The sequence below is a fragment of the Eulemur rufifrons genome, chromosome 13, assembly GCF_041146395.1.
Source record: "Eulemur rufifrons isolate Redbay chromosome 13, OSU_ERuf_1, whole genome shotgun sequence".
In the NCBI taxonomy this organism is placed as follows: domain Eukaryota; kingdom Metazoa; phylum Chordata; class Mammalia; order Primates; family Lemuridae; genus Eulemur; species Eulemur rufifrons.
Window position 1 is genome coordinate 15,604,772 of NC_090995.1, and position 15,522 is coordinate 15,620,293.

The following is a 15,522-nucleotide window of genomic DNA, read 5'->3' on the forward strand; positions in this document are numbered from 1 at the left end:
CTTGGAACTAACTACTTATCCACGAAAGAATGTGGAAGAATCTGAAAAGCACTACGGCAAAGCCAGAAACAAAAGACCACATACCGATTCCGCTCACATGACGCTTTAGAAAGGGCAAAATTAAAGGGGTAAAAACAGATCAGTGGTTGCCAGGGACGTGGGAGAAGGGACTGATTATAAAAAGGAGAGTTTCCGAGAGAGGGAACTGCTTGATGTTACTGTTTTGACCGTGGCTGTGGTCACAGGACATCGAGACTGTACACGTTTGTTAACAATCATATACTCTCAAACGGGGAATTCTACTGAATGCAAATTATACCTCAAGAAACTTAATTTCTTTTAAAAAAGGTGTTTTTGTCTTCCTTCCTCTTCCATCCTCCCTTCATGTTCTGCCCCATTTAAATCCTGCCCTTCCCGGCACCTTCAGGCTTCAAGAGGAGGCAACTGAGGAAGCAGCGGGAGGAGCCACCGGGTGGTCACTCCCAGCCCAGCAGGGAAACGATCTTGGGTGACACCGAGGCTCCAGCAGGAGCGCTCAGTGTCTCTGTAAGGCCAGCTCATCACCGTCACCACAGCTATCAACACATTGACAGCTTGTCTTTACACCACGGGGCCACTCTGATCCCCACGGAGCTCCATTCCAAAAATTCTAATCCTAAGGAATCACGGTCAGTGTTTTCATGACAACTAAACAAAACACAAACTTATGTGACAGGTTTTGCATTATTCAGAGAATTAAATTATTTCATTTTTTTCACGAGTTTCTACCAACCTCGTTTTACGATTCCTCTCATTCTTGCTTTTGTTTGCATTTTTAAATAAAGAGAATCCAGAATGAAAGTGGGTTCTCTAAACTAGCGCTGCAAGAATCTCCCAACCCGCCACTCTCTGTCCCGTCAGGGGAGCGAAGCTAAGATTGCGCAAGAAACCAGGCGAGGGGGAGTTATCTTGACAAGAGGGTTGACTCTCGTTGTCTGTGGAGCTTTATGCTCTTCACCAGCGATTCCCAGACGGATGACCACACACGCAGAGCTCCATGGCTCCGTGTGGACACGCACACGCACACGCACACACACACACACACGCACGCGTGCGGTGGAAATACTCGGGAACAACACTTGCGGCAAAAGCGCACGCAGGACTCTGGCGACCCTACAGCCGGTCTCAGCCACGCCCCAGTCTGCAAGCCAGGATCTACCGCATCTTCTGGGGGCGCTTTCTACTCTACTTCGCCAGAACCTGACGCCCCTTTGAAGGCCCAGATCAAAGACCACCCCTCTCACCAGGTCTTCCTGGCATCCTCAGATAGTTACGACCTCCTCTTCCTCTACCCACAACGTGCGAAGAGCAGACCGACCACGTGTCACTGAACATGTACTTCCTTCCACGCTGAAGACGTGTGCCCTGTGCCTGACCCCCACCTTGGGCCCGGAAGCTTCCGAGCACCAGCCTGCTCTGCCGTCTCAGGCTTTGCGCTCAGGACGTACCCACTAGCTATGTGTTAAAGCAACAGTAAGACTTGATCATCCTAAAACAGAAACAGGAATGTAGGAGACAGCAGGAATTTGAAGAGCAAGTCCTATGACATCTCACGCCAGAGCTTCAAGCTCCATCTTACCCCTTGACCGTGGAAACAGGCCTATTGTTCCCAGTGTATTAGGGAGGAGGGAATTATCGTGGTCAAAGGCTTAGGTCGTACAATCAGAGTCTTAGCTTGGAGTCCCAGCTTTGCATCCACAGGTCGCAGGGTTTGGGGCAAGGTGACTTATACTCAAGGTCTCAGTTTCCTTATCTGTACACCAGGAACACGACACACACAACTCACGTAAAGTGCTCAACACGATGGCAGGCTCAGCGTTAGGCTCAATAGCTGTTAGTTGTTCTTATTCCTGCAACGTGGTCGTCTGAGGTTAGTGACGTCAGCAGCTATTAACCACAACAGGGACAGTGCCACCTGCTTTCTCCCCACCTGTCTCCCAGCCCAAACTTCAAAAAAAAAAAGAAAAAAGAAAAACCAAACCCTCAAGTGTAGCGCTGACAATAGAAAATATTCACTGTGCTCTTATCACGTTCGTTGGATTTCAGTGCCTCGTTATGCACACAATCTACACTGAATTATCTGCACTAGTGAAGCAGAGCGGGGTGAAACACAATCCAGGAGGCTAATCTCGGGGCTGCATTCCCTGATTTCAGTTGAGCAGATTACTCTGCTAATTATCTGGCTGCATTTGCCTGGGCTCCTGTTAACATTCAGCTGCATTCCTGAAGCATTTGTCAGCTGGGGTGGGGAAGACGCCAGAGGTACGCTAGGCATCGGGGGAAACCTGGATCAGGCTTAAAAATTAACTACAATTAATCTCATAATGCGGAGAATACAAAGTTAACTGTGACTCTGAGTTTCCTTCCCACTCTGAGACCCTAGGGCCACGCAACACCTCGAAAAGCAGGTTTTCCATCCTCTCTGCCCCCTGCTCCCAGCGTATCACCCTGATTTTGGAGGAGGCAGCGGCGGCATCTGGCTATGTAACCACTTGTGTTTCTGCTGGGTGAAAAATCTGGGTAACTGCTCCAGGAATTTTCCTGCGGTACCAGAGAATTACCCGTAATTATGCGATAAAATGAAAACGCCGCAAACAGAAGCACACTCTCCGAGCGACTGCAGGGCAACGGTGACGGGCAGCGGAGCGTGTCTGGTGCTCGTGGGGATCCATCTCCCCAGACGAGGGGGACGGCCACTGAGCAGGGGGGGGCTGCCTTAAGGGAGCAGGGACAACAGCAGCACAGCGAGTCACCTGGGTTTCTCCTTGCTGTGCACAAAGCGCACTCTCTTCTCGCTCACGTCTCTCCCGCTGAAGCGGCCAGCCTTGTCCAGCGGAACCTCCCTGCCGCTCCCCGCCAGCACCAGCCGCCCGTTGGTGGGGGCGCTCACGACGTGGAACAGGAGGTCGTCCACGCTGCCCCCCCGGCCCTGGACGTTCAGGAGGGAAAAGTCCAGCGGCCTCACCGAGCCGATGGGCAGCGTCAGGGACCCGTTCACGTGAAGACTGGGGGCGTGTGTTTTGCCTGGAAAACACACGGATCCAAAGGTTAGGCTTGGTGCATTTGCTGGTTAGTACTCAGGGATCCCCGGCCTGTGGTGAGTTGTATCATCATTTCATTAGATATTACAATGTAACAACAATAGAAATAAAGTGCACAGTAAATGTAACGTGCTTGAATCGGCCCTAAACCCTCCCCCTACCCCCAGGCGGGGTCCGTGGAAAAACCGTCTTCCATGAAAGTGGTCCCTGGTGCCAAAAAGGCTGGAGGCTGCTAACTCAGGTCATTTCCTTTTAGACCACCTCCTGCAATTTCCAGAGAGAAAACTCGAGAACTGAAAACGTTTGCCCACACGAAACTTACACACAAATGCTCATAGCAGCACTATTCATAGTAACCGACAGTTGAAAACAACTCAAATGTCCACCCATGGATGAACGGGAAAACAAAATTTGGTAACTTCACATACTATTATTCACCCATAGAAGAAAAAGGAACGCTAATTGCTGCAATGTGGGTGAACCCTGAAAAGGGTACGTAAAGTAGAAGGTGGCGGACAATGAAGGCCACAGAGTGTACAACCCCATCTACGTGAAGTGTCCGGAACAGGCACATCTGCCGGGACAGAAGTCGGTTAGAGATTGCCAGGACGGGGGAGGGAGGAACAGGAAGAAACAGCTAACGGTTATGAGGTTTCTTTTTAGGGTGATGAAAATGTTTTGGGCTTAGATAGTGGTAACGGTTGTGCAACTTTGTGAATATACCAAACACCACTGAGGTGTACACTTTAAAGGTGAATTTTATGGTATTTGAATTATATCTCAGTAACAATAAACAATCATACAGGGATCTTTTAAAGCAATACTGACGGCTGGGCTCTGCCGGAGCTCTGACCTGGATGTTTCGGGGTTGGGACCACGGCAACGTCACCAGCTCCCCTGGGAATCCGCCAGGCTGCCAGGTAACGCTGATCTCAGCAAGTATAAACGCCCCAGGTTCAATCCTAATCCTAATGATCCCAACAGAACCACAGTCCTATCCTGATGCAGCCGCCGCATCAGGCCCACGAGAGCAAGAAAAGAACCAAATGTCTGACACCATTTCCCAGAATAGTACCAGTTACTTAATCTACAGCACGGTGGGATTATCGTGGCTCACACTCAGAATTCACGTGAAATATCAATATATATACTTTATTTTAAAATTACATAATGTCTATCCATATGCAACACCGGATGGGTAAACAGGGGTTTCCTACCACGGTGTGGAATTTCTTCCTGTGTCTGGCAGCTTGTTTCACTGGGACTTTGGTAGTTTTCCTGCTACAACCAGGCCAGCTGGGACGGTTTGGGAACGTCAAGTTTGGGTGGGGCCATTTCTACTGGAAGTGACTCTGGGGAAAGTGGAATTCCCTTCCAAGTCGGCTTGTATTACGCCCCAAGAGGAGCAAGTAACTTGGGGTTTTCAGGAGGATCCCACTAAAATACGCCACGGATATTTCCCCCCATGAGGAAGTCTCAATGTTCAAAGGCCAGAAATGTAGAGAGAGAAAATATGACTGACGGTGGCTGTTAAGAAATTCCTACTGTTATTGGTGAACAACACTCGTAAGCAAAGGACCACTTGGCCACAATGTGACTTCCGAGCTTCCTTCAACCAAAACACTTTTGGGGTTGAAAATTAAATTTAAATTTAATTTTGCTTCTCTGCACTTAAATTTGCTCCTCTTTATCGTTTGAGTGTCCACTAATGTGCCTGCAGAGAAAAGCTCATTCCTGTAACATGTCACCTTGTTCTCAATGGCAAACAGGGTGGCTTAAAATCCGTCCCCCACACGAGTGAGCACCTAACGGGGCCTCCGCCTGCTGCTCATTGTTTAGTATAACTTATCTCCACCGCACCTTGGCATGATCAGCTCTACAGGCTTAGACAAATATAAGTCCATAAATTATACATGTAAATATAGTATCTGTGTAATTTTCTGTAACCGCCTCTAGTTCAGGAATATAGCTATGCTTCAGGCCAAATTTTCTATCCAGCAGCTGTGGCTTTTAAATCACAGATTGCTTCCCTTTCCCTTCCAAAGATCACAGAAGTTGAGCTTTCCCAATTTTCCACATTCTCTAAAGAGTCCCTTATTCCCTGGCAGCACGAGGAGTTTTAGATCGTAGGAATCAGTCATGTTTGTGGACCCGGCCTCCGCAGAGGGAAATGACCAGTGAACTCGCCGGACCGTCGGAGCAGCACTTACCAGCACACGACTCGTTAGCGGGGTGGGCAGAGAGGCCAGGGGCGCAGCTGGACACGCACAGGCCGCTCTGCAGCAGGAACCCGCGGTCACAGAGGTGACACTGGTCCCCGCGGCTGCACCGCAGGCACCCCCGAGGGCAGGCTGTGGAGGAAGGACACGTCAGTGAGCACCACAAAGGCACAGCCAGGACCGCCAGGGACAAGGAACGAGGGGACTGCGGACGGAGGAGTTAGGGTGCTGGCAACGATCCCTGAAGGGAACAAGAGAATTCCATCCGTTTCCCTACAGGATTTCACAGGCAGCGGATCCAGCCCCAGAAGGCACCAACAGAGAGGAGCTCTCCCTGCCTCACCGACGCCACCCACGGCACGGCACATGAATGGACCGTTTAGAGTTGACCACACTGACGTGCACGGGAGGACAACTCAGTGATGAAGAGCACAGGCTCTTTCTGAACGTCCTTCCTCCTTTCCGCTCAGCAGCCGAGCTGGGCAGGTTCTGTGAACAACCTGGGCCATAATCTTATCGTCTTAAACGTGGGCACAGTCACAGCACCAATGCGAGGGACTGCTGGGAAGACCACGTGTGTTATAATGTGCCGTGACCAGAACAGGGCCGGACACAGAAAGGGCTCGATTGTTCCACCACCACTGCACCTGTGATGATGATGAGGAGGAGGAGGAGGAGGAGTGCTAGTAGCAGTAGGATTTTAAATGCATGAGGAGAGCCAGATATTTAAAGGATCATCGGATTATTTCTTTGGTCCAAGTTAATAATTTTCTATGACTTGAATGTTCACTAATTTTTCTGTGTTCTCAGTTGAGATTTTGTTATAAAGAAGCTGCACAGTCTGGTTCAAAGGGCCCTGGATTGGATTCAGAAAACTTGGGTTTCATATCTGATCTCATGTTGTTCTGATTAACATTTTTATGTCTCTTTTTTCTCCATGTGTGAAACAGGATCCCTAGTGTCTGCCACACGTCACCAAGTCACTGTGAATGTTGAACGAGGTGACTCGGATGGCAGAAATCTGGTGGGACGGAAGATTCTGGGCCTGCCTCGTGGCCTTATCATGAAAGTCAGGTATTGGGGCAGGTGGACCAGGTTTTGCTAGAAATGATGGGGACAGACTGGGAAATTCTCACACATATCCAGTGGACAATGAGATTAGGGCTTTGGCTTTAGCTTTAGTTTAATAATAAAAGCTCTAATTTATCTCACTAAATAGTCCCGCAAAATCTATTCTTCAAGGACAATATGCCCCTATCAGAGTCGCGGGAGCTTCAGTCTAACAGTGAAAATTCCGTGTCCGCGTCAGCGTGGCCGATCCTCTCAGCGGGGCCCTCACCGTAGTTCAATATAAGCGTCACATTCCACAAAATGCCGGCTTTGTTTCCATGGGAACCGTCAGGGATAACACTGATTTGTGCAAGAGAATCACCGGCCTGCTCTCCTATATCCTATCTGACCAACATGGCGGATGCGAGTGGAGACCCACCATCCTCCCGGCCCTCCATTCTGCTTCCAGTTCCAGATGCTCTTGGCTGCCTCGGGGCCAGCACACGTGACTCGGTCTCCCAGTTACCTGCGCATTCGCGCTTGGCGTGGTCCGTGAAGTAGCCGGCCCCACAGTCCTGCACACAGCGGGCGTCCAGGAGGAGAAAGGGCCCCTCGCAGCGGGTGCACTCGTGGGGACCCTGGCACTGCACACAGTGGCTCCCGCAGCCTGAAAGACAAAAGTCCGGCACACAGAACCCTGTGTGGCCGCCCCAGGGGGTCCCGGCCCTCGTGGGGGGCAGCAACGCGGCCCGGTGTCCCGGGAGAGGCGCTGTCGGAGCAGCCCAGGAGCCGGGTTCTGCTTGTGACTACGACACCCACCGGCTGGGTGACCTGGGACTAGTTCCTCTACCTCTCTGAGCTTCGGTGTCCTTCCCTATCAAATGGGAGTGGAAACACAGCCCCACCCACCTCCCTGGGTGGAGATCAAATTACATAATGGAAAGTGCTAGATAAACTGGAAAGTGATTGGCAGATGGCAATTATTATTGAGTCCTTGGCTTTCGGTATTGTTTTGCAGAAATGTCGATCTTTCCTGACCCATCAAGTCTGTCATCGGTCTCCCAGTGATGCTTCTAGAACGCTCTCTGTGCACTTTGGTGGGGATTTCAGGGTCTGAGGACTTTGTGGTGTCACAGTGAGGCTCGGGGTACTGGGCCAGACAAGGTGATGGTGAGGTGTGCGGGGCACAGAGGGCTGAGGGCAGACGGTGTCATGACATGGTCTCGTGCAAATGCCCGGGACACACAGACCTTCCCGCGTGCAGGTCAGGGTTGCTTGGTTTTTAAGGAAGTCCGAAAGCAACAGCCGACACCCCTCTGTCTTCGAGGCTGTATTGGCCCGAGGTTCCCTACTGCCCTCAGATTTTAGCAAAGGCTGTTCTAGGGCTTGGGAACAAGAAAGAGGAAAACTTCCATGACACCAAAGCCAGCTCCTGGGAGAGGAACCAGGAACTGGGTAAAGTTGCCGTGGGCTCTTTCCCAGAACGGACAGTGGTGGCCGAGGCTGGGGGAGCAGGGGGGGCCCTGACACTCACTCTTACAGAGACCCCCGTCCCGGTAGAAGGAGGGCGAGCACTGCTCCGCGCAGGCGCCGTCCTGGAGCGCGTAGCCGTCCATGCACTGCAGGCAGTCGGTCCGCAGGGGCCCGGTGCACGTGTCGCAGCTCCAGTCGCACTCTGGAGAGAGAGTCTGCGTGAGAGTCGCCTCCTCTCTGCCCTCCCTCCACCCGTGACCAGTGGACAGGCTGCCGCCTGCAGCTGCAGGAGTGAACTGAGGGCAGCAGGCGAGACGTGAGGTCCGCGAGCTCAGACAAGGCTCTGCTTGTAGCGGCACGAACGCTCCCCTGCACTTCACGGTCTACGTACGGCAGCCCTGCCCTCCCCGCCGTGCACGGCGGCCAGACAGCTGCCGAGAAGCCCTGTCCATCCGGCGGGCGGCCCGTGGGCCCCGCAGGTCCCCACCCTGTGCCGCCCAAGCGTCACGCAAAGCTGCCACGGGGTGCGGCCAGCCTGCCCCACAGCCCAATCCGGCCTCCTCCAGATGCTCGATGCCCCACAGGTAAAGGGACATCAGGGGCTCCACTAAGAACACATCTGTGTCACCAACAACACAGCCACGTGACTTTCTCTGTCTCACAAATCAGGTGTTCGCCAACACGGCAGAAAGAGCCAGTGACACCAGAATTAAAAGGCACATAAAAGAAACCGTCCAGAAGGGGCTAACTGAAGCCACGGGAGGCCTCACCTGGGGCTGCAGAACTGACGTGTTGACGTGTTCACTTGCTCAGCAGCACCCGTGGGACGTGGGTCACTGAACGGGTAGGAGGGGAATGAAAATGGTGGGCGCAGACCCTGCCCTCAAGGACCTTCTATTCTAATGGGGTCCGGCCTGGGACCTGCACCCCGATAACCCAGGGGGACTGAGAGAAACACAGACGATCAGGCTCAGCGGCAGACCCACCACATCAGTCTCCGGCTGGCTGGGGTACGGGAAACAATGCTGCTATTACTGTTTCTGTTACCGCGACTGTTACCGCCGCTGTTGCCACCGCTGTTTCTGTTACCGCGACTGTTACCGCCGCTGTTGCCACCGCTGTTTCTGTTACCGCGACTGTTACCGCCGCTGTTGCCACCGCTGTTTCTGTTACCGCGATTGTTACCGCCGCTGTTGCCACCGCTGTTTCTGTTACCGCGACTGTTACCGCCGCTGTTGCCACCGCTGTTTCTGTTACCGCGACTGTTACCGCCGCTGTTGCCACCGCTGTTTCTGTTACCGCGACTGTTACCGCCGCTGTTGCCACCGCTGTTTCTGTTACCGCGACTGTTACCGCCGCTGTTGCCACCGCTGTTTCTGTTACCATGATTGTTACTGCCGGTGTTGCTATTGCTGTTACCTTTAACGGCCCTGGCAAATCTGATGCAGCCAGAAACTCACGTTTGGGAGCCTGTGTTCTGGCTGACAAGGTGAATCCTCCCCGCCTGGAAGACGGGCCGAGACAGGCTAAGTTCGTGGGTTCTGAAGTGAAGCAAATTTGTATTCTAGTCATGGCTTTATCCTACATACTGTCCTTAAACTTCTGAGCCTCAGTTTTCTCATCTTTAAAACAGGGATAAGAACAGTGCCCACTGCATAAGGCTATTGTGAAGCTTCCATGAAATAATGAAGGTAAAGAATTAGCGCAGTGCCTGGCAACACAGCACCAGCTCAATAGATGTTTGGGGCTGAACCATTTTTCTTGGGGACACGCCAACACTCAGGGCCACCTCAGTCCCTCCTTCTCTGGCCACCAAGAAGCTGGAGAAACCTCTCATTAGCCACCTTTTCTCTAACTTGATACAATATTTCTAAGTCCCACAGAAGCCGGTAAATGTGCAAGACAGCACACGTGCCTCCAAGATTTATTAAGTTAATCCCACGAAAACAGGGCCTTGGAGACTGCCAAGATCGTTATGAAATCATTTACAACAGGCAGGATTTGTGATCATCTTGTTTTTCACCACAAACTGACAGCCTCTGGTTAGAAGCGAAAACCCAGAAAAGCCCCTGTGGTCTCGAGCGCAGCGGACCACCTAGGCTGACGACCACGCAGAATCCTCGGGATGGAAAGGGTGCACTTTTGCAGAGCCTTAGAGCACCCCGAGTTTGCGTGACAGACGTTTGACCTCCACATCCGAGTTCCAGCTTCTCTGCCAGAACCAGAGGGGTGGAGGGAAATGCGGAAGGAGAAGGGAATGAAGAGGGGATACACAAGATCAAGAAAAACTTGTTCTTTCCTTGTTTTAACCCGTGCTGAGCCCGGCCGCTCACACAGCAAGAATTTCAGCTGATGGAGAGCAAAGGGGCTTGGTTTGTGACATCATGTCCTCATAACCCCCTGAGGACAGGCACCGTGTTCACTAGTTTAAGTACATCAGGCAGAGATGGACAAATCACACCTGACCTCGTCAAGCTTGGAGTCCAGCAGTGCGGGTTGTCAGGGCGACACTACAGCCGGCAACGCAAATCCTCTAAACCGCCGGGTGACAGAGAACAGGCTGCGGTGAGGACGGTGGTGGCCGGACACACCCTGCTCCCTCCAGCAGCAGCGGCAGCTACAAGCGCCAACCTACCTCTGCTGCACCGTGGGAATGCAAACCCCTCGCTGCCAGATCTTCTGGCTTCCCCCTCCAAGAAACCCCTGGAAAATCTCAATTTTTGTATGTGAATTCTTCTGATTTTAAAAGGCCGATAATGAAAGATTTTAAAGCGCTGGAACATTACCTGGGCTAAACGACACATGCCCAGAGCCAAACGCAATCAGAGCGTTTCCAGCCTGCCATGCGCGGTCTAGGTCCCAGTCCCTAGCCCAGGGCCTGGCACACAGAAGGTGCTCAAAATTATTGCTTACTAAACACAGGGATGAATAAACGCATGCATCAGAGAAAGTCCAAACCCACGACGGCTGGCCTCTTCCCAGGGTGGAGGACCAGACGTCTACAGAGGGGTGTTTGTTGAGTAAAAGCACAACCTGCAGGATTCAGGAAGAGCGTCACCTTTGCACGTGTTGGTGGAGAGGTCGAGGTAATACTGCGGGGCGCAGCTCTCGGACTGGCACTCCCCGAAGAGCAGGACCTTGCGCGGGTCTCGGCAGGAGGTGCAGGCGGCCTGCGAGTCGCAGCTCCGACAGCGGGTGTTGCATGCTGAGCAGACAGGAAAGAAAACGGCCAGATGACTGGAACTGCAGACACCAAGGCACCGACCAGACCGACACACCTGCCGCCAGGTGCACAGCCCTGCTCCACCTGTCCTCTCTTTTTTTTTGAGACAAAGTCTCACTGTTGCCCGGGCTACAGTGCCGTGGCGTCAACCTCGCTCACAGCAACCTCAGACTCCTGGGCTCAAGTGATCCTCCCGCCTCAGCCTCCCGAGTAGCTGGGACTACAGGCATGCGCCACCATGCCCGGCTAATTTTCCTGTATACATATTTTCAGTTATCTATATAATTTCCTTCTATTTTTAGTAGAGATGGGGTCTCACTCTTGCTCAGCCTGGTCTCGAACTCCTGACCTCGAGCAATCCTCCTGCCTCAGCCTCCCGAGTAGCTGGGACTACAGGCATGAGCCACCATGTCCAGCTAATTTTTTCTATATATATATATATTTTTTTTAGCTGTCCAAATCATTTCTTTCTATTTTTAGTAGAGATGGGGTCTCGCTCTTGCTCAGGCTGGTCTCGAACTCCTGAGCTCAAACGATCCGCCCACCTCGGCCTCCCAGAGTGCTAGGATTACAGGCGTGAGCCACCACGCCTGGCCAGAAATAGATATTTTAAAAGAGAGAACCAAACAGAAATGAAAGATTCATCAAAAGAATTACAAAATACAGTTGAAAGCTTTAACAAGAGACCAGGCAGAATAAAGAATTTAAGAGCCTCAACAGGCCTTTTAAATTAACCCAGTCAGACAAAAACAAACAAACAAAAATGAACAAAGACTTTAAGAAGTATGTACCCCCTAAATCTATAAAAATAAAAATTAAGAAAAAAAAATCTTCCTTTTGGTCCAAAAAAGGTTTTTAGCTCTGGTATCTCAACAGATGATGTAAAAGGGTGAATTCCATAGAACTGCATTTCAAATGCAAATCCTTGCAAACATCTCAAGGAACTAACAGGAATATCTATCGTTCTGTCTATAAAATATAAATACCTTTTACCGCTTTCTCTGCCTCTCATTCCAGGTGATGATGATGACAATAATGATAACAGAACAGTTACTCTGTGCTGACAGCTTATTCTCTGCCAGAGTCTGTGCTAAGTGCCGCAAAATTAGAACGTACAGACTGTTAGAATCCCATTTTTACAGAAAAAGCAGCTGAGGCCTAGCGGTTAACTGACTTGTTCAAAGTCATGAAGCTGGTGAGCGGCAGTCAGGATTTGAACTAGTCTCCTGAGTCCAGATCCACTCTCCTGACCACTGTCCCACGATTCCTTCACGACGGTACTTGCTAGAACATAAAACTGAAATATCACCACTGTGTTTGTAACTGTCATTTTCAAAACTATGACAAATTTTATTTTATTTTTTATAAATGGCACGTTAGTGATTAAAATAAAGTAAGCTGCCTTAGCCTATCCCAAACGTTCCTTCACCTGTAAAGGATTTCCTAATGTTTTCCCATCCAGATTCACCCTGTCCCTAATTTATCCTCAAGGTCATTAATCACACTCTGACTTTTCTGAGAAATAAGACATCAATGCAAGGAACCCTCATGCAAGACAAAACGACTCCCATTTGGGCAGAAATGGAGCGTTCTGCAGCCCATAGAGTCTTGTACATTGTCAACATTCAACACATACGTGCAGAAAACCAATTAAACCCAGAGAAGAGTTTAGTTCATCGATTGCGTAGCAGAGCGAGCGCCACTCTCTGCCCAGGATCACAGAATTGGATGCTGAGAGAAACTACAGAGATGAAAAAGATTAACACTCTTAATTTTAGATTAGACAACTAGGACGGAGCAATTAACCTGTCCTGGATCACACGGCTGGTGTTGCCCGAGGAGACGTCCCCCCCCAGCAGCCTGGCCCTTCCAGCTCAGCGCACGTCCGAGCTACACAGCGAAGGCCACTCGCTGCCCTCGCAGCTTGGCTCTCCTCCTTTCGTAAAGCTAAAGGCCGCCAGGTAAGAAGAGGGAAGCAAGAACCTCCCATTCCTCTCAGTGGCCCAAAGGGGCAGGAAAGGAGAGAAGGTTCATTGGGAACCTACGCTGGCAAACTCGGCTGTCATCGGGATAGTGCCCAGGGAAGCAGGTGGCGCTGCAGGTGCCGCCGTGGGACAGCACGAGGCCGGCGTCGCAGGAGGAGCAGGAGAACGGCCCTCCTGCCCGGCAGGTCCTGCAGGAGGAGTGGCATCCTGCAGAGGGGGAGACACGGAAACTGAGACCCAGAGTCCCTCGCAAAGCGCCGTCCCAAGGGCTGGTGACCAAGCCCAGCAGGGCGAGCTCGCCCGGCCGCCGGTCTGGCTGCGGCGCTGTGGCCAGTTCGCTTTCCGCCAGCCTCGGGGAGTCCAGCCCCGGCCCCGGCCCCGGCCCCGGCCCCGGAGACCCTCAGGCGGCAGCCGCAGCGCCCGAGCCCAGCACTTACTTTTGCAAGCTCCGCTCTCTGCGTAGTATCCTGACGGACAGGCAGGGACACAGCGGTCCCCGAGCAGCAGGTGGCCGGCACTCTGGCACTGCAGGCAGACGCTCCCGGCGCTGTGGGGGTCGGCGGCACAGCGCCGGCACAGAGGGTGGCAGTCTGGGGGGTGGGAGAGCAGAGAGAAGGCCCGGAGGCTCGTGAGCACAGTCCGATGGCTGCACCGAAGGGCAGAGAGGATTTCAGTCACCGCCACGGCGGCACAGCCGGGGACAGTAGCCTGGGGGCGGCTGTGCCAGCAAAGCACCGGCTGGGCCTGTGCACATCGTGTGTTTGGGGATTTCAGCAAATGGCCGCGCACAGTGACCGAGTTCTCATCCCTTTCCGACTCAACGACCCTCGAGTCCCAAAGCACCATGGGATGGACAGCTGCCCCGGGCACAGGGACAACTGCCGGAAACAGCAAGATCAGCACGATCAACACCTCCCCGAGAACTCAGAGCAGCGGGACCCCCCGTTCCCAGGGGCTCTGAGCCCCCCGCAAGGCTCCTTCTCCCTCATGGGGCCTCCGCTCAGGGCACCAGTGCCGGCCTTTGGATGCAGGGATTGGGGTTAGGAAATCACGGGATTCAGTTGCTGGAAAATTTTAGACAGAGAAAGTTATGAAGAAGAGTCGTGAGTTGAAAAGTCGTTGTTACAACCTGACACACACAGTTCATGGCGGCTCTGCTGTGCCAGCTGGGATTAAAGCTATCACACAGATTGCCCAGCCAGCATCGCCTCTTGTTCTCACTCATATAACAGCCTTTGATAAAGAACTCGACTGTGTTCAGCTTCAGAAGGTGACAACTTCCCCAGTGCTGCTTTCGAGTGGCCATTACCCTTCAAGTCCCACTTACCACCTTCACTCCAAAGGCAAGAGAAAATCCACAAGTCCCGGTTACCTACCCAAATGGAACAGGAGTGAAGGTCCAGGAAGGGAGAGAAAGAGTTCTGACCGTAGGGCCTTCCCATCTCCCCCTGCGGGGTTCAAATCAGCACTTGCTAACGCAGCACGCAGGGCCTGGGGACGCCGGAAACGTCCTTTCATTTCAAGGCTTCGTAGATAGAGACTGTAATTTCTAGCAATATCTTCACTAAAAAAATCCATGTTGGTAAGACAGACTGCCTGCCCCTGAATCCGTTAAAACAGGTCTCTCTCTCTCTGTACCCTTGGTGACACTTTCTTAATTCCTGATCGTCGGCTGTGTTTCCTTGCTCGAGAAACAGATCTCGCTCCTGTACCCAGCACCCACTCACCCGCGCGAGAACCTTTCTGGGATCTTTAAAGCTATGCCAGAAGTTAAGCCAAAAGAATCCTCCTCAATGATGCGGAATCTTCCAGAAGCAGCACACAAACTAACAGCCCCTGACCTTCCTCTGAACTTCGGGAGTTTCACATTACAAGCAGCCTTTTGCCAGCACTGGGAACAATTCCTGGTACCCTGGGAGCCCCGTTAATCCTCATTAAAGCCCTTCAGTAAATTACCAAGGAAGCGATGGCCGTACTGAGGGAAACGGGACTCGAACTTTTTTTTTTTTTTTTTCTTTTGAGACAGAGTGTCGCTTTGTTGCCCAGGCTAGAGTGAGTGCCATGGCGTCAGCCTCGCTCACAGCAACCTCGAACTCCTGGGCTCAAGCAATCCTCCTGCCTCAGCCTCCCGAGTAGCTGGGACTACAGGCATGCGCCACCATGCCCGGATAATTTTTTCTATATACATTTTACTTGTCCAGATAATTTCTTTCTATTTTTAGTAGAGACGGGGTCTCGCTCTTGCTCAGGCTGGTCTCGAACTCCTGACCTCGAGCGATCCTCCCGCCTCGGCCTCCCAGAGTGCTGGGATGACAGGCGTGAGCTACCGCGCCCGGCCGGGAAACAGGATAAGGAGGTTAGTTCCCTCTGATTTGGAGCCTGGTGTCCACACGATGCCGAGCATTTTGTTTTGTTTTCTGTGCCTTCCTCACGGTGCCAGGAGCATGGCTCTAGGTGTGCAAAGAGAAACTCTGAAAGCGTTGAAAGCTGCA

The 15,522-nt window shown here is 52.1% G+C and overlaps 1 protein-coding gene across 1 annotated transcript in view; it reads right to left on the reverse strand.

Moving 5' to 3' along the window:
• Window positions 1-15,522, reverse strand: part of FRAS1 (Fraser extracellular matrix complex subunit 1) — a 302,789-nt gene that overhangs the window by 107,782 nt on the left and 179,485 nt on the right. Inside the window, exons 20-26 of the mRNA XM_069485441.1 lie at window positions 13,468-13,620; window positions 13,091-13,237; window positions 10,881-11,027; window positions 7,884-8,024; window positions 6,876-7,016; window positions 5,291-5,431; window positions 2,793-3,063 (exon numbers count right to left, since the gene is read on the reverse strand). Of these exons, the coding sequence (XP_069341542.1) occupies window positions 2,793-3,063; window positions 5,291-5,431; window positions 6,876-7,016; window positions 7,884-8,024; window positions 10,881-11,027; window positions 13,091-13,237; window positions 13,468-13,620 (1,141 nt within the window). The remainder of the gene's footprint in view (window positions 1-2,792; window positions 3,064-5,290; window positions 5,432-6,875; window positions 7,017-7,883; window positions 8,025-10,880; window positions 11,028-13,090; window positions 13,238-13,467; window positions 13,621-15,522) is intronic.